The sequence below is a fragment of the Portunus trituberculatus genome, chromosome 10 (assembly GCF_017591435.1).
Source record: "Portunus trituberculatus isolate SZX2019 chromosome 10, ASM1759143v1, whole genome shotgun sequence".
Lineage (NCBI taxonomy): Eukaryota > Metazoa > Arthropoda > Malacostraca > Decapoda > Portunidae > Portunus > Portunus trituberculatus.
Genome location: NC_059264.1, coordinates 13,811,550 through 13,833,821, shown reverse-complemented (window position 1 = coordinate 13,833,821; position 22,272 = coordinate 13,811,550). Strand labels below are relative to the sequence as shown.

At 44.3% G+C, this 22,272-nt stretch overlaps 1 protein-coding gene and 1 long non-coding RNA gene across 2 annotated transcripts in view; one reads left to right on the top strand and one right to left on the bottom strand.

The window, feature by feature from the left end:
• Positions 1–22,272, top strand: part of LOC123502161 (glycine receptor subunit alphaZ1-like) — a 65,717-nt gene that overhangs the window by 21,175 nt on the left and 22,270 nt on the right. Inside the window, exon 3 of the mRNA XM_045251390.1 lies at positions 3,217–3,446. Within this exon, the coding sequence (XP_045107325.1) occupies positions 3,217–3,446 (230 nt within the window). The remainder of the gene's footprint in view (positions 1–3,216; positions 3,447–22,272) is intronic.
• Positions 19,290–19,807, bottom strand: LOC123502162. Its single transcript, XR_006673809.1, has 2 exons — positions 19,746–19,807; positions 19,290–19,360 (listed from the first exon to the last, which is right to left on the bottom strand). It is a non-coding gene; the product is annotated as an uncharacterized LOC123502162 (long non-coding RNA).

The window sequence follows — 22,272 nt, the reverse complement described above, 5'->3', positions numbered from 1 at the left end:
GGGCCATGAGGGACGGCTGTTACAATATCATCTGACGTCTCCATGCGAAGACCATCCTCATCATAAGAAGCCCGATCTGAGACGGAGGGCGTCACAGGAGGCTGAGTAGAAACAACTGGAGCTACCATTGCAGAGCGGTCCCTGGAGGACTCACGGTCAAATGCACCGGGAGAAACCTTAGATTGTTTAGGCTGAGCTAAATCTATCGACTTCGCAGAGACGCGGTGCCGCTTGGTCAGGCCCTTCAAAGGCTTAGGCGATACAGCTGGCAAATGGACATCTACTACATGGGTTACTTTGGTCAAGTCCGTATTGTTTTCATCACTTCTAAGAGATGACTCAACCGAGTCATTGGACACAACGGTAAACCTATTGGCCAAGTGAACAGGACCACCCGCCCCAACAGAGCGAGAGGTAGCAGAAGGGTTGTCTTTGGACCGGCAGACTCAATTGAAGTGCGTGCGGCCAATGAAGCATAAGATGTCGCACCAGTACCGTCCTTCTGGCGGTACAGGAGTTCACGGCGGGCGCTACCGAGGCTAATAAACTGACTATTAGCTAGCTGTAGAATGTCCTGCTCCAGGCGATACCTGGGGCATTGCCTGGAACGTACCTGGTGAGTATCACGGCAATGAAAGCAATAAGCAGCAGCATTGCAATGCTCCTCAGAATGTGAGTCTAGTGCAGAGCAATTACCACATCGAGAAGCTTCTTTGCAGGAGCTTTTGCCATGGCCGTAGCCGTAGCATAGGAAACATTGAAGAGGACGGGAAATAAAGCGCCTTACCCTAAGATTAATAGGTCCGATATTAACACGGTCAGGGAGGGTGGAACCAAAAAAGGTGAGGAGGACCATGTTGGAGGAGTTCCTCATCTTTGTCACCTTTTGGACTGAGCTAGGACACATTGCTAGTATTTCCTCATCATGGAATTCATAAAGATCCTGACTGTACACTCAACCTTTACTGTAATTAAAGGTAGGATGTGCCTTTATAATCTCAAACATGCTGTCAGAAGGACATGGTAGCCATCCTTGCCTGCGTGATATCTTTCGCTAGCACTAACACCCCCTTCCCGTATTTCTTGAGGAATCGTGCCGATCTCTTTGGACAAGTACCGGGAGGCGAGGATGAAAGTCCGTGTCACTGTGGAGAAGTTCTGTCTTAAAGCCAGAGCCAGCAAGGGGCAGGGATGCTACATGTTCATAAGCCAGACGGGCTTCATCACATGACAGAAAAGTTACATAGCAGCGGTTAGAAGGAAAGTCCTTATCATAAACAAGTCGAATGCGAACAACCGTGCCATACACCTTGAAAAGTGAGTGCAAGGCGTGATAAGAAAATGATGGGTTAACATTTACCATCACAAGGGAGTCATATGCAACAAAAATTCGTCCCTCAGAAGAATTCCCAGAAGAGGAGACTGCTGCGGGAGGCTCTTTTGGAGGGGAATCCTCCTTCCCACTCAGACCTGAAGATGACGTCTCGCGGGCCAAGTCAGCCACCTCACGAGAACCTGATAGTATTTTGTGTTTCACCACATATATAAAGTTACACAAAAAATGGCGTTTTAAAAACAGGCCCCACATGATACGAATGTTTGTCCACGACAGAGCTAAGACCCCCCTCCCAAAGCATCCCAACCTGGACACCCAACCCTCCAGCGGGTGGCTCCGCTGTCCACTGGCAGCCTACGTAGGAACCATTTAGCCTGTGGCCCCTCACTGGCGACCTTACTAGCATGGGTAGCCCTCTCCCCCTCGAAAGGGCAGAGCAGGGGCCTAAGCCCCTTCTAGCCTATCTCGCCAGGTCACCGGCGCACGCAAGCCTCCCCACCACGACAAGGCGGTTCCTATCTGGGGGGTGGGTGGGAGAGGGGGGAAAGCAGGAAGGACGGTGGCCTGGCTTGTCGGTCAGGTCACAATCCACGCTCTAGATACCGTGATGCTAGCCTATAACAACTCAACGGCAATAATTCATCACTGTCAAGTACACTACACTGGTTATGTGCAGGTGTATGTGAGCGAGATACATTTCAGATTCAGGGTTTCGAAATCGCACCACTAATTAGTTAATGTCCGCGTTGGTTGGTAAGGTGAATGTTATACCGAGGTCACTACAGTCAGGTCGCTAGTATGTGTACTATTCACTCTCACGTTATATTTTGTTAAAATATGACACTGTGGGGGGCATCACTATGGTAGTATACAACCTTACTTGCTGATATACGCGTTCACTTGTGCGCTTAATAAATCTTGACGTGGTGTAGCACTGCACAAATGAGCCAAAAACTACGGAGTGGGTTGAGATAAGTCCTTTCTTGATCTCTCTCTCTCTCTCTCTCTCTCTCTCTTTTATTTAGAATGATGTGTGATTTCATATCACTGGATATTGGAAAACGTATCAATCAATGAAATTTTACTTCACTATTTGTTTCTTGCAATGTAACATTTGAGAAAAAGCAATCATTTTGTCATAATTTCTCCCGAAAACGGCGTGCTGTATCTCTTTCAATATTGCAACTATCTCGCATAAACGCCGTTATTAATAGGTCTACATATATTTAGAAACCATAATATGGTTTACATAAGTCAAACCATCAGTTCTTTCTTAGTTTTCCTCTAGTAATAAAAAAAAAATGGTATTTTCCCACTGCTTAACACAGGTGAGACCAATGTTTTGGGTGTAAATTCCGCCCATAGCTAAATAAGCTCCACCCACTGACTTCACTTTTTTTTTAGTACAGCGGGATAGGCTCATGTCGTCTTCTTCAACCTAATCTTATTGCACTCAACCTCTTCGAATAATTGTTACTCCTTTATTTTCACTTTTATTGTCCCAGTGATAGAGTCCACAGCTCTTATCTTTTAAGAAAAGTATTAGCAGTTGTTACTCTGGAGGCAATTTTTTTTTAAGTGTTATTTTGGGTCTATGTTCATGATAGAAAAGAAATGTAATTACACCCTCATTCCTTCTCTCTCTCTCTCTCTCTCTCTCTCTCTCTCTCGTATCTACACAAACATACATAATACTCTCAACTTTTCCAAGTTTCATGTAGAGGTACATAGCATAGCTTTAAAGAAAAATTGGATAAATGTAGATATGGAGACGGGGCCACTCGAGCGTAAAGCCCAAGCCCTGTAAAACTACAACTAGGTAAATACATACGTAGCAGGTCAGCACGAGAGATAAACACGCTACTGCACTTCCACTTCAGGTAACTTCACGTGTCTGGAGGTTATATTCACGTTCAAGCGTCGCCTTGGATACTATCTGTTCCACACTTATATCCCCACCTGCCTCATTGTCATCATGTCCTGGATCAGCTTCTGGATCAAGCCTGAGGCGGTGCCGGCGCGAGTTACTTTGGGCGTCACCTCGCTCCTCACTCTGTCCACTCAGCACGCCAACTCACAGAAGTCTCTGCCACCTGTCTCCTATATAAAGGTGGGTAGATGTGGTGGAGAGAGAGAGAGAGAGAGAGAGAGAGAGAGAGAGAGAGAGAGTGTGTGTGTGTGTGTGTGTGTGTGTGTGTGTGTGTGTGTGTGTGTTGCCAATAATGACTATGGCAATGATGTTCATATCCCTGAAGTTTTCTGTTTTCTTCTTCTATTAAATATACTACTACTACTACTACTACTACTACTACTACTACTATTACAGCTAGTAGTATTACTACTACAACTAGTACTATTACTACTACAACTACTACTACTATTATTACTCTTACTACTGCTACTTATTTTAGGTAAGAGTGGAGACTGGCCAAGAAAAAAAAATAAAATAAAAAAAAAAATAAATGAAAAAAATTCCCACTGGATTGCCAGTTTCCTTAAATATTAAAGAGTTATCCAAAAGTCAGGGATAAATGTCTTAAAAGAAATCAAGTCACAGCAAGTTTACTAAAGGAAAGTATGAATGTTTGAGAGTACTAGTTAACTCTTATATTAGAGAGTTGGACAGAATAGGAGTGAGAGGAAGAAGAAAGCCTTGTGCAGCAGAGCCACAGGAGGAGAGGAGGCATGCAGTTAGCATGAAAATAGTGATAAAAAAAATAGTAAGAGATACAACATTCCGGCGGTGAGAGAGAGGCTAAAGAAAGTCAGTCAGAGGAGGCCTGTTGATGAGAATAAAAACTTTTGATTCCACCCTTTCTAATAAAACTGGGTGAGTGGAACCGCTCCCAAATATGCAAAAAAGTACTCCATACATAGACGGATAAGGCCCTTGTACAAAATTTGCAGTTGGAGGGGCAAAAAAACTGGCGGAGACGCAGCAGAACGCCTATCCTCAGAGAAGTTATTTTAGTAAGGATGAGATGAGAAGTTTCCAGTTAAGAATATGAGTAAAGGACAAACTGTGGATATTCAGTCTAGAAGATGGGCACACCTGAGTATCATAAATGAAGAAAGGAGGATAGAAGTCTGGAAGGTTGTGTCGAGTTCATAGATGGAGAAATTGAGCTTTGAGGCATTGAACACTACTACTACGACTACCACTACTACTACTACTACTACCACCACTACTACTACTACCACCACTACTACTACCACCACTACTACTACTACCACCACTACTACTACTACTACTACTACTACTACTACTACTACTACTACTACTACTACTACTACTACTACTACTACTACTACTACTACTACTACTACTACTACTACTACTACTACTTCACCTACTAACTACCCCTAATAATATGAATGATATCAATAACGGCAACAGAATATGAAAAAAGGCCCACTGAGTTGCCAGGTCCCTTAAAAAACACGAGTTAACTAAAATTCAGGGACAGATGTCTTCAGACATCTCTCTTAAAAGAAGCCAAATCATAGGAAAATGGAAATACAGAAGTAAACAGGGAGTTCCAGAGCTTACCAGAGAAAGGTATGAATGATTGACAATACTGGCTAACTCTTGCATTAGAGAGTAGAGTTATAGGGGTAAGAGGAAGAAGAAAGCATTGTGCAGTGAGGCTGCAGAAGGGGACGCATGCAGTTAGCAAGATCAGTATAGCAGTTACCATGAAAATAGCAATAAAAGATAGAGAAGCAACATTTCGCCGGTGAGAAGGAGAATCAGAGGAGGGGAGTTGATGAGACGAAAAGCTTTTGATTCCACCCTATCTGATAAAACTGTGTAAGTGGAACCTCCCCTAAACATACGAAAAGTACTCCATACAAGGACGGATAAGGCTCTTGTACAGAGTTACCAGTTGAAGGGGCGAGAAAATGGCGGAGACGGCACAGAACGCCTAACTTCATAGAACCTATTTGAGCGAGATGAAATGTGAAGTTTCCCCTTAAGAATATGAGTAAATGACAGACCGAGGATATTCAGTGTAGAAGAGGGAGACAGTTAAGTGTCTTTGAAGAGCGGGTATAATTGTCTGGAAGGTTGTGTCGAGTTGATAGATGGAAAAATTAAGTTTTTGAGGCATTGAACAATTAATCAATCAATTAAGGTCGATTCACACACATCAGTAACGTATCAGTGCCGTATCCACTCAGTGCTTCAGTGTCAGTGAAAAAAAAATATCGTTACTTTGAATTTGACTGACGCGTTCACACACGTCCGGCGCAGTACCGTGTTTTGACTCTCAGTGACCGTTACGTCTCCGTTCCGTGAAACTGAATATCGTCGCCACCAACATTTTTCAAATTTTCACGAACGCCGGAAGCTATTGATGACGAACTACTCATTGAACTGGTGCGGAACCATCCTGTTCTGTATGATCTCTCACAACCAAAATATATGGATTCCAACTTTAAACAAGATATATGGAATAAAATAGGAGAAGAAATGAAAGTAGATGGTAAGTACTCTTTTTAATATTGTGTACAGTAGTCAAACACATCACACCACACCACCTCATCTCATATTCTCTTTTTGTTCTGCCTCTTCCTCTTCATCAAGAATTATGGCAATCATTGCCAACTCCACGTCCGAAAACTTTGCCATCCTGGAAAACACTGCTTTCACTGTGTACGGCAGCCCCACGGACGTCACGGAAACAACACAGATATCATTGACACTGAACGGACACGGTACGGATACGTCACTGATGTGTGTGAATCGACCTTTATGGGGAGGATACGCCGTGGGGCGCGTCGCCTCGCCTACCCTATGGCGCCACTCTAGGTGGTCACGCCTCGCGAATCTGCATGCACACTCTCTTCTTGTACCAAGTAACTCCCAGCAAGAGGCATCGGCTTGCTGCAGCTGTCAGTTCTATGGACGTTCCCTTGGCCTCCTCCATGCTGGGTTATCCCTTTCGGAGCAAACCCGATATTCAGGATCGTCTTCGGGTAGCGTGCCACATATACCCATATAGTCACCGTTGGCGTTGACAGGCTATGCTGGATTGGATTGGATTTTAGTTTATGGCGCCGCATCAACGACGGTCATATGGCGCCGCTACAATAAATGAGATGAAACAAACGTGTGTATATATATATATATATATATATATATATATATATATATATATATATATATATATATATATATATATATATATATAACTAATTAAAAGTAATTAAAAACAATACAGTAAAAGGGAAAAAACTAAAAATACTATTCAACTAAAACTAAATAAAACAATATATTGAAATAAAATAAAATAAAATTCACTTGCTGCTTCTTTAGCGAGGCGATCTGCATCTTCATTCCCGGGAACACCTACGTGACCAGGGACCCAACAGAACCCAACACGATATCCTCTTCTAGTTAGTAGATAGAGCCACTCTAGGGCTGATAAAACCAATGGGTGAAGGGAAATAAAAGAAGAGAGAGCAGTAGGAGCACTGCGAGAGTCACTAAAAATTGTAAAAGACGAAACCGGGAGAGTAAAAATTATTTGTAAAGCTTTGACTATGGCAGACAGATCCGCAGTAAAAACGGATGCCACTAAAGGAAGACTGCCAGACCGATAAAAAGAGGGGAAAACCACACTAAACCCAACGCCAGCGTCGGATTTGGAACCATCAGTAAAAACAGGGATATCATCAGAATGGGAAGGAAAGTGTTCTAAAAACCGTGTGTGGGACAAAGTTGGTAGAAAATCCTTCTTGCCATCCATGGCAGGGGGGCATATTGAGACAACCGGAAGCTGCCAATAACCAACTCGTGGAAGCCGGAAAGAGAAGACAGGAATGGGATCGATAGACAAGTCCATCATGAGGTTTGTTACTCGAAGGCCAAAAGGTTTAGGTAGCCTCGGTCGACTGACATACACCTGCGGTGGGTGCGAAACCAACACCGGAGCATCGAAGACTGGCGCCGAAGGTCGAGTGGCCAGAATCCAGCATCCACTAATAGGCTAGGTATTGGAGATGTCCGAAATACACCCGTAGCCAAGCGGACCCCAGCATGATGCACGGAGTCAAGCACGCATAGCCGTGCATCCGTTGCGGATGAGTATATCTCACAACCGTATGCCAGCTTGGGAAGTATAAGTGTACGGTGAAGAAGCAGCAACGTGTCCCTGTCCGCACCCCAAGAGGTGTGACTTAAAACCCGAAGAAGGGATAATGCCTGCCGACAAGACACCTTAAGAGAACGGAAATGGGGAACCCAGGTGAGACGGTTGTCAAACAAAAGGCCAAGATATCGAGTCGCCTCCACGCATGATAGGTACCTATTGGCGAGATATAAATCAGGGTCTGGATGTACACCACGGTTGCGACAAAAATGCACGGCTACGGTCTTCGAGGTGGAGAATCGAAAACTGTTCATGTTGGCCCAATGGGACATCCTATTGATTGCCAGTTGGAGCTTGCGCTCAATCAGTGACATCCTAGCAGCAGCAAAAGAGATGCACAAGTCGTCCACATATAAGGAGCTGTGAACACTATCTGGAAGAGTATCAATAACACCATTAATGGCGACTGCGAATAATGTAAAACTAAGAATACTTCCTTGTGGGACGCCAACATTTAGAGCAGTAGCCTCGGAGAGAACACTCCCAACTTGAAGCCGTAAAAGACGTCTGGATAAAAACTGCTAAATAAAAATAGGAAGGTAGCCACGGACTATGCTAGTAAGTGGCCTTGAATCATTCTCACGGAGCAATCGTTGATTGGACACAGTCATACCAACGGTACCCCATAATCCTGCAAAGGCATATAGTACCAAAGACATCAATTCACCTTTTCAGATCGGTGTTCAGCGTCCATGTCTAACAACCGTAGAATAAGACAGGGAACAACAGCAATTTGAAAATCCGAATCTTCGACCGTCTTTAATGGTACAGACAACACCAAATACTCGCGTTGAGCGAGTCCATAACGCCCTGGATCAGACCAATCCGCCGTACAACTTACTGGCTCGAACCACCATCGGTACGCACTACACTATCAAGGTATGTGAAATTTTCCGAAATCTCAATGTCCTTACGACACGCATGGGCAGACAGTACTGTTTCAACTAGTAAGCCTCCAAACACCTGAATCTTGTTCTTGGGCCAGGAAACCTGGAGTCCCACAGGCTTCACCTCCTCATGCAGTGCCTCTAGAGCCATTAGTGGAACCTTCAGTGACTCATCATATATTACTGCATTATGAGCAAAAACAAGATCTATAATCTCAGTATTGCCGATGGATGTTCCACAACGTCATGGCCTTGGGCCAGGCACTCTGGTCAAAGGACCTTTGAGATATAATAGACACCGCTATCTCTTCCGCGACAGCGGTAGAGGTAGCGGTATCGTAAATCTATCAAACTAGGGCACTCTACCAATAGGTGCCGCACGGTAAGCGGCGCCAGGCAGTCATCACAGTAAGGTTGAGGCTCCCTGGTCAACAGGTACCTTTGTGTAAGGTACGTGTGACCTATACGCAGTCGCGCCAATAAAGTCTGTAAACGTCGATCCCGAACATGGGTGTATGTCCAGTGAGGGATAGAGGAAGTAGTGATCCCTCCCATTTTTGAGGTTGCGACCCCCGTTAGCCATCTCCTCTGCCAAATTGCTGCAAATGCCTCACGAATTAGAGGAAAGACATCTCGAAACGGAACAAAGGCAGGAGATGGTGCGCGACTTGCTGCCTCTTTAGCGAGGCGATCTGCGTGTTCATTCCCTGGAACACCAACGTGACCAAGGACCCAACAGAACCCAACACAATATCCTCCTTGTGTAAGAAGGTATAGCCACTCCAGGGCTGATAAAACCAAAGGGTTAAAGGATATAGTGCAAGGGAGAGAAGTAAGAGCACTGCGACAGTCACTAAAAATTGTAAAAGACGAAACCGGTAGCGTAAAAATTAATTGTAAAGCTAGGACTATGGCAGACAGCTCCGCAGTAAAGACGGATGCCACTGAAGGAAGGCTGCTAGACCGATAAAAAGAGGGAAAACCACACTAAATCCAACGCCTGCGTCGGATTTCGAGCCATCAGTAAAAACAGGGATATCATCAGAATGCATAAAAAAGTGTTCTAAAAATCGTGCGTGGGACAGAGCTGGGAGAAAATCCTTCTTGCCATCCATGGCAGGGCATAATGAGATAACAGGAAGCTGCCAATAACCGACTCATGGGAGCCGGAAAAAGTACACAGGAGTGGGGTCGATAGATAACTACGCCATGAGATTTGCAACTCGGTCGAGAGATATTTGCCTGCCAACGCGAGTCCCACAACATTGACAGACAAGGGACAGAATCGGGAAGACGGTGGGTGCGAAACCAACACCGGAACATTGAAAACTGGCGCCGGAGGTCGAGCGGCCAGAAACCAGCATCTACTTGAAGGCTAGGTATTGGAGATATTCGAAATGCACCTGTAGCCAAGCGGACCCGAGCATGATGCACGGAGTCAAGCGTGCGTAATCATGCATCCGTTGCGGATGAGTAGATCTCACAGCCGTATTCCAGCTTGGGAAGTATGAGTGTGCGGTGAAGCAGCAGCAACGTGTCCCTGTCCGCACCCCCAAGAGGTGTGACTTAAAACCCGAAAAAGGGATAATGCCTGCCGACAATACGCCTTAAGAGAACGGAAATAGGGAACCCAGGTGAGACGGTTGTCAAATAAAAGGCCAAGAAAGCGAGTTCGCCTCCACGCATGAGAAGCGTCTATTGGCGAGGTATAAATCCAGGTCTGGATGGACACCACGGTTGCGACAAAAATGCATAGCTACGGTCTTGGAGGTGGAGAATCGAAAACCGTTCATGTTACCCCAACTGGACACCCTATTGATCGCCAGTTGGAGCTTGCGCTCAATCAGTGACATCCTAGCAGCAGCAAATAAAATACATAAATCATCAACATATAAGGAGCTGTGAATGCCATCTGGGAGAGTATCAATAACACCATTAATGGCGACTGCGAATAGTGTAACACTAAGAATACTTCCCTGTGGGACACCATCATTTACTGCAATAGCCTCAGAGAGAACACGCCCCACTCGATACTGTAAAAGACGTCTGGATAAAAACTGCTGAATAAAAATAGGAAGGTGGCCACGAAGGCCAAAATTAAACAAAGACTGTAAAATGCCATGACACCAAGCCGTGTCGTAGGCCTTCTCCAGGTTAAAAAACACTGTTACTTGATGGTGGTGAATAGCGAAAGCCTCACAAATAGAAGACTCTAGGAATAAAAGAGCATCAGTAGTAGACCTCATCTTTCGGAAGCCGTACTGTACCGAGGACAGGTACTTCCCCCTCTCCAAGTACCACATGAGTCTTACATTAACCATCTTTTCTAATACTTTACAAATGCAGGACGTCAACGATATAGGACGATATTTCGTAGCCTGAAGATTATCTTTCCCAGGCTTAGGATATGGGAGAACCACTACCACAGCCCATAAAGTTGGAAAGTCACCGGTATGCCAAATCATATTATACACATTTAATAAAAGTTAAAAGCACTCTCAGACATGTGACGCAAAAAGGCATAAGGAATGCCGTCTGGACCAGGAGAAGAGTCATGACACTGGGACAAAGTAGTCCGCAACTCGGAGGTAAAGAAGGGGACATTATAGGACTCCCCTCCAGAGGAAGGAAAATTTATGCAGAGAGATTCTATTCTCTAGCGGTAACGTGCGCCCGGGGCTGCAGGATGCCTCCGGGAAACACTAGCAAAGTACTCCGCGAAGAGGTCGGCGACAGTCCTAGGATTCGCCCAGCAGAAAACAAAACTGGTGGGGGAAGAGCAGAATACTTCCCAGCAAGACATCCATAAGAGGGGTGTGGGCATTAATGGAAGACACATAAGCTTTCTAAGAGGCTCTTTGTGCCTCTTTCAAAACGCGGCGGGCCCGAGCTCGGCAGCGCCGAAAAGCTTCCAAGCACTGCGGGTCCCCACGATGTCGCCGGAGACGAGAGAAAGCCGCCCGTTTCTCTTGCACAGCTCTAGTGCATGCTGCGTTCCACCAAGGAACGAGACGCTTCGTAAAACGACGTGATGTCCTTGGGATTGTCTGAAGCGCTACTGAAATAAAAAAAATCGGTAAAATAATCAACACCTGAGCACAAGAAGAAAAGTCAGCCAACGGACGGATAAAAGAGCTAAGGTGTGTGAATCGAGGCCAATCTGCCTTGTCTAAAACCCAGCATGGCGTCCGGGACTGTGGCTCAGTGTTCACAGATTGTAATAAAATTGGAAAGTGGTCACTACCGTGTAAATCCGGTAGGACCCGCCAATTAAAATCAAGGAAAGAATTAAATGTACACAGAGAAAGATCGATAGCTGTAAAAGTCCCTGTAGGACTGTGGAAATGTGTAACATCCCCAGAATTTAAAACATCCAATCCTTCATCCTCAATAAAAGAACCGATTAAAACCCCATGAGGATTACTAGCACCTTCATCCCACAATGGGTGACGGCCATTAAAATCTCCCAATAAAAGGAAAGGCGGAGTCAGCTGACGCACCAGGCTGTCAAGCTCATCCCTGGAGACAGAAACCCGAGGAGGGAGATATAAACTGCAAATAGTGTATGATCGTCCCATAAAAACCTTAACAGCAACCACCTGAAGGGGAGAGTTGAGTTGCAAGGAGACAATAGGTGTGTCTTGACGGGCTAGGATAGCTATCCCACCGTGGTGGGCCCGCTCGGGGAAAGGAGTGCTAAAAAAGGCACGATAGCCAGGAGGACTAGAATAAATAATATCACCAAGCATAGTCTCTTGCAGACCTACACAGGCTGGAGAGAACTCCGACAGTAAAGCTCGGAGTTCCCCCCACGAGGCGCGAAGGCCTCTACAGTTCCACTGTAGAAGCTTGAAGATGACTATTTGGGTACAGTGGACGGGCGAGCCTTTTGAGGCTGCCAGTGACTGACCTGACTAGAAATAATGAAATGACGAGAAGACACCGGGAGTTGCAACAGCCAAGGTCATATGGCGCCGCTTCAAAAATTTAAAATGTCTAAAAACAGTTAAAAAAAATACAGTAGTTTAAAAACTAAAAAAAAGACAATAAAACTAAATAAAATATTAAAATACCTAATAAAATAAGAATAAAATTCATAGCTTTGGGAGAAGGCCAGCTTCTCCCAAAAATCTAAAAACATCATGGCCTTGGGCCAGGCACTCTGGTCTTAGGACCTTTGAGATATAATAGACATCGCTATCTCTACCGCGACAGCGGTAGAGGTAGCGGTGTCGTAACTCTATCAAACTAGGGCACTCTACCAATAAGTGCCACACGGTAAGTGGGACCAGGCAGTCATCACAGTAAGGCTGAGGGTCCCTGGTCAACGGGTACCTTTGTGTAAGGTACGTGTGACCTATACGCAGTCGCGCCAATAAAGTCTGTAAACGTCGATCCAGAACATGGGTGTATGTCCAGTGAGGGATAGAGGAAATAGTGATCTCTCCCATTTTCGAGGTTGCGACCCCCGTTAGCCATCTCCTCTGCCAAATTGCTGGAACTGCCTCACGAATTAGAGGAAAGACATATCGAAACGGAACAGAGGCAGTAGATAGAGCGCGACTTGCTGCGTCTTTAGCGAGGCGATCTGCATGTTCATTCCCTGGAACACCAACGTGACCAGGGACCCAACAGAACCCAACACGATATCCTCGTTGTGTAAGAAGGTATAGCTAGTCCAGGGCTGATAAAACCAAAGGGTTAAAGGATATAGTGCAAGGGAGAGAAGTAAGAGCACTGCGACAGTCACCAAAAATTGTAAAAGACGAAACCGGTAGCGTAAAAATTAATTGTAAAGCTAGGACTATGGCAGACAGCTCCGCAGTAAAGACGGATGCCACTGAAGGAAGGCTGCCAGACCGATAAAAAGAGGGGAAAACCACACTAAATCCAACGCCTGCGTCGGATTTGGAACCATCAGTAAAAACAGGGATATCATCAGAATGCATAAAAAAAGTGTTCTAAAAACCGTGTGTGGGACAGAGCTGGCAGAAAATCCTTCTTGCCATCCATGGCAGGGCATAATGAGATAACAGGAAGCTGCCAATAACCGACTTGTGGGAGCCGGAAAAAGTACACAAGAGTGGGGTCGATAGATAACTCTGCCATGAGATTTGCAACTCTAAGGCCAAAAAGGCCAAAAGGTTTAGGGAGACTCGGTCGAGTGACATTTGCCTGCAAACGCAAGTCCCGCAACATTGACAGACAAGGGACAGAATCGGGAAGACGATGGGTGCTAAACCAACACCGGAGCATCGAAGACTGGCGCCGGAGGTCGAGCTGCCAGAAACCAGCATCCACTAGAAAACTAGGTATTGGAGATGTCCGAAATGCGGTGAAGCAGCAGTAACGTGTCCCTGTCCACACCCCAAGAGGTGTGACTTAAAACCCGAAGAAGGGATAATGCCTGCCGACAAGACGCCTTAAGAGAACGGAAATGGGGAACCCAGGTGAGACGGTTGTCAAATAAAATGCCAAGATATCAAGTCGCCTCCACGCATGAGAGGCGTCTATTGGTGAGGTATAAATCCAGGTCTGGATGGACACCACGGTTGCGACAAAAATGCATGGCTACGGTCTTCGAGATGGAGAATCAAAAACCGTTCATGTTGGCCCAACTGGACACCCTATTGATCGCCAGTTGGAGCTTGCGCTCAATCAATGACATCCTAGCAGCAGCAAATGAAATACATAAATCATCAACATATAAGAAGCTGTGAATGCCATCTGGGAGAGTATTAATCACACCATTTATGGCGACTGCAAAAATTGTAATACAAAGAATACTTCCCTGTGGAACACCGTCATTTAGAGCAGTAGCCTCAGAGAGAACACTCCCCACTCGAACCCGTAAAACACGTCTGGATAAAAACTGTTGGATAAAAAGAGGAAGATGGCCACGAAGGCCAAAATTAAACAAAGACCATGACACCAAGCCGTGTCGTAGGCCTTCTCCAGGTCAAAAAAGACTTACTTGATGGTGGTGATTAGCGAAGGCCTCACAAATGAAAGACTCTAGGGATAAAAGGGCATCAGTAGTAGACTTCATCTTTCGGAAGCCGTACTGTACCGATGAGAAGTACTTCCCCCTCTCCAAGTACCACATGAGTCTTACATTTACCATCTTTTCTAAAACTTTACAAATGCAGGATGTCAAAGATATAGGACGGTAGTTCGTCGTAGCCTGGAGATTATCTTTCCCAGGCTTCGGAAATGGGATAACCACTGCAACAACCAAAGAAGATGGAAAGTCACCGGTATGCCAAATCATATTATAAAGATTTAAAAGAAAGTTAAAAGCAGTGTCAGACATGTGGCGCAAGAAGGCATAAGGTATATCATCTGGCCCAGGAGAAGAGTCGTGACACTGGGACAAAGCAGTCCGCAACTCGGAAGCAGAGAAAGGGACATTATAAGACTCCCCTCCAGCGGAAGAAAAGTTTATGCTGAGAGATTCCATTCTCTGGCGGTGACGTGCGCCCGGAGCTGCAGGATGCCTCTGGGAAACACTGGCAAAGTGCTCCGCGAAGAGGTCGGCTACATTTTTAGGGTCTGCCCAGCAGACAACAAAATTGGTGGGGAAGGAGCAGAATACTTCCCAGCAATTCGGCGGACTTTGCTGAAGACATCCGTAAGAGGGGTGTGGACGTTTATGGAAGAGACATAGGCTTTCCACGAGGCTCTTTCTGCCTCTTTCAAAACGCAACGGGCCTGAGCTTGGCAGCGCCGAAAAGCTTCCAAGCACTGCGGGTCCCCACGATGTCGCCGGAGACGAGAGAAAGGTGCCCGTTTCTCTTTCCCGCTGCAGTGCATGCTGCGTTCCACCAAGGAACGGGACGCTTAGTAAAGCGACCTGACGTTGTAGGGATTGTCTGAAGGGCTAAAGAAATTAAAAAATCGGTAAAATAATCAACAGCCTCAGCACAAGTAGAAAAGTCAGCGAACGGACAGATAAAAGAGCTAAGGTCTGTGAATCGAGGCCAATCTGCCTTGTCTAAAACCCAGCGTGGGGGCCGGGACTGTGGCTCAGAGTTCACAGATTCCAATATAATAGGAAAGTGGTCACTACCGTGTAAATCCGGTAGGACCCGCCAATTAAAATCAAGGAAAAAATTAGATGTACATATAGAAAGATCGATAGCTGTAAAAGTCCCAGTAGGACTATGGAAATGTGTGACATCCCCAGAATTTAAAATCTCCAATCCCTCATCCTCAATAAAGGAACCGATTAAAACCCCACGAGGATTACTAGCACCTTCATCCCACAATGGGTGACGGCCGTTAAAATCTCCCAACAAGAGAAAAGGCGGAGTCAGCTGACGCACCAGGCCGTCAAGCTCACCCCTGGAGACAGGAAGCCGAGGAGGGAGATATAAACTGCAAATGGTGTACAGTCGTCCCATAAAGACCTTAACAGCAACCACCTGAAGGGGAGAGTTAAGTTGTAACGGGATAACAGGTATATCCTGACGGACTAGAATAGCTGTGCCACCGTGGTGGCCCTGGTCAGGGAAAGGAGTACTAAAACAGGCACGATAACCAGGAGGACTAGAATAAGTATTATCACCTAGCATAGTCTCTTGTAGAGCTACACAGGCTGGAGAGAACTCCGACAGCAAAGCTCGGAGTTCCCCCCACGAGGCGCGAAGGACTCTACAGTTCCACTGTAGAAGCTTGAAGATGACTATTTAGGTGCAGTGGACGGGCGAGCCTTTTGAAGGGGCTGCCCGTGACTCACCTGACTAGAAATAATTAACCGACGAGAAGACACCGGGAGTTGTGATGTGCCGGGTCGTTGGACCGCTGCCTCGCTCAGCCGTAGGTCGCCCTCAAGCATGGAATACGTAGCAGGGCCCGAGTACTCCATGACCTGAAGCCCTGACGTAGCAGCCGTGGTCCCTCCAAGACAAATGGTACTACCACCTGTCTGATCACCACGGTGGTCAGACGAGGAGTGAGAGAGAGAGAGAGAGAGAGAGAGAGAGAGAGAGAGAGAGAGAGAGAGAGAGAGAGAGAGAGAGAGAGAGAGAGAGAGAGAGAGAGAGAGAGAGAGAGAGAGAGAGAGAGATTAATGGTGATGATTATAATAATAATAATAATAATAATAATAATAATAATAATAATAATAATAATAATAATAATAATAATATTATTATTATTATTATTAATAATGATAATTTTATTTCACCTACTGCTGTGAGTCATCTTACATGTAATATTCACTTACATACATACATTATGAGAGAGAGAGAGAGAGAGAGAGAGAGAGAGAGAGAGAGAGAGAGAGAGAGAGGATAGGGGCAAAATGTTTTTTTTTTTTTTTTACGTTTTCTATATGAAGATAACAGGCGTCACAAGAGAAAAAAGGAATAAAACAGGAAAGAGTGCGACAGACACACATCCATGCACTCTTTGTCTTTGTTCATGGTGGTGACTAGAGGCATACTGACTGCTGCATACATTTTTCCTTTGGTGGCGCATGCACAGTAGGAATGGTACACGATTTTTCAAGGGACACGGTTTCTTGCTACAATGGCACACATGTTTCCTCTGTCAATGTCGTATCGTTTGAGTATACATTCGCTTCTTAGTGGTACAGCACAATTCCTCATAACTCCTGGTGTATCCTGGGCATGAGGAAGCTCTCTGAGCGCGGCAGCCGGATCATAGAAGTATGTTGTTGTCTATGTTGGTAGAAACAACCTCCATACCAACCTTCCCGCTCACATAGTAACCGACGTTAAACAGCGCCATAAAGATTCGAGGCGGTTGGCGGCTGAAGGTTGCTAACCTGCCGAACAGTTCTTTTATTGGTTACGGGGACGGATATGCCAGTATCGTGTTGTCACGCGGAAAGGCAGCTTTATATCATCTCTACTCCAGAGCTGAGGAAATTATATAGCATTGTTCATAAACACTGATACAGCGTCACGTGCCCATAGCTAATACTCACCACAGTCAGCAATCTTCACAGTGCTTTCATCATGGCTAGTGAATCCCATAATTAAACAAGGACAAAAGGATTCACTGACATTGAGGCCTTAACAATGTTGGAGGAGAAGTAGTGTTTGGGTATGATGATTTCAGGCAGGCGGTCAGCAGAAATCAAGATAAAAAAAAAAGAAGACATTATTTGAATGACGCAGGAGTGTCAAGTTTTGGCTTATGGTACCAAACACACAGTGATATTTTCTACTATTGTTGTAATCTCAATGTTGTTGGGACGCCATCCCCTGCAGGACATGCCTGGCCACATAGGCCTTCTCATGCCTCCCAAGCACATGAGTACTACACGGATGAACTTGAAATTAATAGTCTGCTGATCAAGAACCTCAAGATTCAAATTTATCTAACTCATCTACTCAACATTGACCAACGACACAAGAAGCGAGGAAGGAAGGCCAGAAAGTGGTTTGCTAGGTCGTGGATTGTGCAGAGAGAAAGAACAGTATGGCCACTATTACCAACTTCTGCCAGAGCTCCAAGAATATGACCCTGATTCCTACACATATTATCTGCTGGTCGACCATGCCATGTTCAATGAAATATTGCAGCGAATTACACCTCGAATAAGTAGACAAGACACAAATTGGAGAAAGGCACTGGAACCAGGTCCACATTTTGACATTACACTGCACTTTATGGCCACAGTGGAGGCCTACAAAACCTTCATTTGACTAATCGTGTTTATCATGTTATTATCGTCTAAGATTTGCAACTGTAAACAACGATGGATGATGTAATTTTTTTACAAGTTAGTTATGTTATCATTCCATCATTGTTCAGCTTTTGATCGCTTATCGTGCTTTTATCTGGATTGTCGTACAGTTTTTGGGAAGCCATGAATACACCAATATCGATACGTTAGGTTTGTAACGGTTTTTTGTGATAAATCACAAAAAAATAAGGGTTACTATTTTTTTCAGGATGAATCGGGAAAAGTGGACGACAACCATGGTACGCTCTAGTCTAGAGTGTTACTCGATGTTTCACTACTCTTGATTTTTTTTACATGATGTTACATGATAGTTATTTTTTTTCTGCAAATCCTGCTGATTCATGGCGCGATCGCCTCACATCGTGCTGTGTGGGATGTGGTCTTTAGCGTAAGAATTCGGACACAGGTCAAACTATATATTTTCTTCCTTCGGATGAAAAAAAAAAAAAAACATCTGACATAGTGATTCTCCACTAAAAGTACTCATGACATGTTCCGATTCATTTGAAAAAGATAAAAAAAAAAAAAAAATAGAAGGCATTATATCGAAATACATGCCTAGCCGGGATCAGAGCGTTGATCACCGCCCACCCGTTCCCTATGGGTTAATACATTAACAGCAATCTCAACAGAGGCCTGGCACAGAAGTGGACGTTATCAGCCTCACCAGTCCAAACCAGACCTCATGGGGAACGGTGAAACACCAACGGATGAGAAAGCAGGACTTTGTCACTAAACCTCACTACTAAACACTGGGTAGACCCCATTGCTTTCCTGATATCGGCTCGAAGACAAGCTTAAAGCCACTGGCCTCTGGGGGATCTTAGAACCTGTGTACGATGTAGGGCAATTAAAAGTGCCAAGAATATTTAAAGTCACAAATAATTGGGGGCATGCTATACCTAGGAGTGTTGTGTTGCATGCTTTCAGTTTATGTAGGTGGAGGGCTTCCTGAGGTCAGTCAAACTCTGAGTCCTTTACTCAAACCTAAACCATTCGATGACTTTGCTTTAATCAATTTATTTGAAATTCCTCACCATCTGGGTTTCTGCAGCATCTTCTCTAACTCCTTTTCCTCTTCCCAAGCCATGAGGTGATATAATTTCTCTTCTAATCATCTCCAACTCAAATAATCGATTCCTCTCAACCTCTTCCCCTCACGGATTTGACGGGATTATGGAAAAAAAATCATATTAATTAAACTAATTTATTTTGAATATCACAAATTGGCCTAATACTACATGTAAGTGTGATGCAACAGCCCCTGAAAAAAGAAAAGGAAATATCCTTTAATTTGGGAGATATGACTAATTTAAGAAAAGTTAATAAAATTTGATATTTCTCGTGATTGGTAAAATATAGACTTTTGTAAATTTACATGCTGAAAGTTGATTATTTTTGCAAAGTTTCTGTAAGTCTGTTTTTCTTAAAATGTACTCAAATTTTGCAGTATTTTTTTTTAAAACAAGTGATTCTGTATTGTGCGTAAAATGGTAGACATTTCAAGTGGTACCAAAAAATATATAATCTGTAATAAATATTTAGACTGACAATCTTTTAGAGAATTTCAAGTTCTACATACACAGAAAAGATGAAGAAGATTGGTTGAGAAACAAAGGAGAAAAAACACATAAAGGTCAATAACTTACATTCGAGAAAATCGCCTCTAAAGTTGAGCGAAGATTCCCATGCTCAGTGCGCTCCTCTTTCATAAGCCAGCTCCTTCTCCAGCTTCTTATTCCTCATCTTTTTCTTGATTGGGGCATTCATCTGCGAGTCTTTCTTGTCCAGGTACCTTTTCATGGAGGTTGTGAGTGGTATGTCACTGGCCAGATATCCAACATTGAAGTTGCTGACGGCTGTGGCCACAGCAAAGTCCACCTGCCCTTCGTGGTGTTTATATGTTTTGGGCAGTAATTCCACACTCTGGCATGCAATGATTCATTGGCATTTTGAGTCTTTCCACGCATACATCTAGTCATCATTTCATCTGTGGTTAGCCTCGTATAGACTTTCTTCACGTTTTCTAGTTGCTCTGGCGCCAGATCGAACTTTACTCGCATGGTAGTGTGCGACGGTGGTGTTTCTCCCTTTGCCTTGGCTTTCTCGTAAAAGCACCATGATTGTTCTGACTTTGGGCACAAATGATGGCAAGGATTAGCATCAGTGGATGAGATTCTCCTCCTCACTCAATTCCTCTTCTTTTTCCTTGTAAGAAAGTCTTTTTCGCTTCTCTGCGCTTGAGGTGCGGGCGGGAGGAACTGCATCCTCATTCCTTACGTCACTCGTTGCAGGCGGGACGGGTTGGACGGTGTCAGCCTGTCTGTGCGTCCTTCTTTTTGCTTCTAGTGACCTCCTAGCAGCCTCTATTTTGAGTTTCTGTGACTTACGAAGCTTGCTGTGTCTCCCCATAGTGATAACTGTGTCCAGCAGCAACGAAAAGTAATGTAAAGTGGAGTATGAAGGGGCGGATCATACATCAATTTGACATACATCTGCTCTCCTCGACAGCCCGCGAGCTACTGGTAACTGGCTGCTTAGAGAGGAGCCTGCACCCTTCCAGGGTACGATAATTTCAAAAATGAAAATCATGAAAATCATATATATCCTACAGGGAAGAGTTTATAGGACATTTCTGCGATGTAAACAAATCCATGTGCTGCGCGTGGGACATTTAAACCAATTATTAAAGCCCCGTTTAAAGCATTTCTAGTGCTCCAAACATTTTCAAACTTGAACACGATATTGCCATATGATGGTATTTATTTTAGAGACAAACCTCAAATGGTGATTTTTTTCGATTTTACCATGAAATCCGTGATAGGGCCCCTTAATTAATACATCTTCGCCTTCTCATGTTCTGCTTCTAGTAACACCACCTCTTTCTCCTTCTCTGCCTCAAGCATTTTGACTCCCTACTCTCATCATCTCTCTATCACCTTGCCTCAGATGTAGCTTTCGGCTCTATCTTCTTGATTTCCAATGTAAATCTCAACTCCACATACATTCCTCCTGTCAGGACAGGGCTAACATGTCCCTGGACACTATGAACTGGACTCGATGGCTTGACACGAATTTATTAAATTTACGCTTATACTCCAAGAGGAAATGGGGGACTCAGACCACATGCCACTCCAGCTATCAACCTGTCCTTCCTTGGTATAGGCTGTTTGTAGGTACCCAAAGAACCATTAAGTAACTTGTCTCCTCTCTTTCGCAACGGATCTTCAGTGATGCTGGTGACGACACAAATTTCTGTTACGACAATAGAAGACCCCTCAACTCTCATAATTAAACTAGGTTTAGTGCAGGTCATAAGCAAACAAAAAAAAATATCAAACTGAGGACAGTTGTGTGGCCCAAGGCTTCATCAGGAAGGAAGACAATATTTAGGAAAATATGAATGAGCGTCAGTAAATTGCATTCATAGTCAGGAAAATCCAAATTAAAAATATGATCCATTTTGATAAAATGAAAATAAGACATGAGAGAATTTTCTAATATATCTACATGATTAAGTGAAAGACAAGGAAAGTTATCCAACACTTAAACTTTTTTTGAGTAAGGAAAAGCTTCCCCAAGTAATACACCTACTTGCCTTGAGCTTACGGGCAAAGGTGAGATATTTCTCAGTCCTACTTTATATAAAACATTTCCATCACAGTGGTAGGAAGAAATTCAAGCTGAACACTTTAACAATGAAATTTCTGTGATATCAGTGCCTAGAATAGCAGACGTAATCTAAGCATTGACTGCATATAAACCACATTAAGGCAGCCCAACATTATTTATCTCTTCCTTACCTGTAATACTTCAGCTTATGCTGTTACCCTATCTTGTCCTTTCGGCTCCTCCGATCACAACCTCATTTATGTATCTTGTGCTATTTCTTCAATCCCTCCCCAGGTTCCTCTATTCGGAGGTGCCTCTGGCGTTTTGTCTCTGCCAGTTAAGGGGACCTGAGGAGTATTATGCTGATTTTCCCTGAAATGATTACTGTTTCCGTGTCAGAGACCCATCTCTTTGTGCTGAACGCATAACAGAGGTGATAGTGTCTGGAATGGAGGCGTACATTCTTCATTGTTTTTCTCAACCTAAACCTTCTAAACCTTAGTTTAACACGGCCTGTTCTTGTGCTATACTTGATAAAGAGGTTGCCCCGCAAAAGCTATTTGA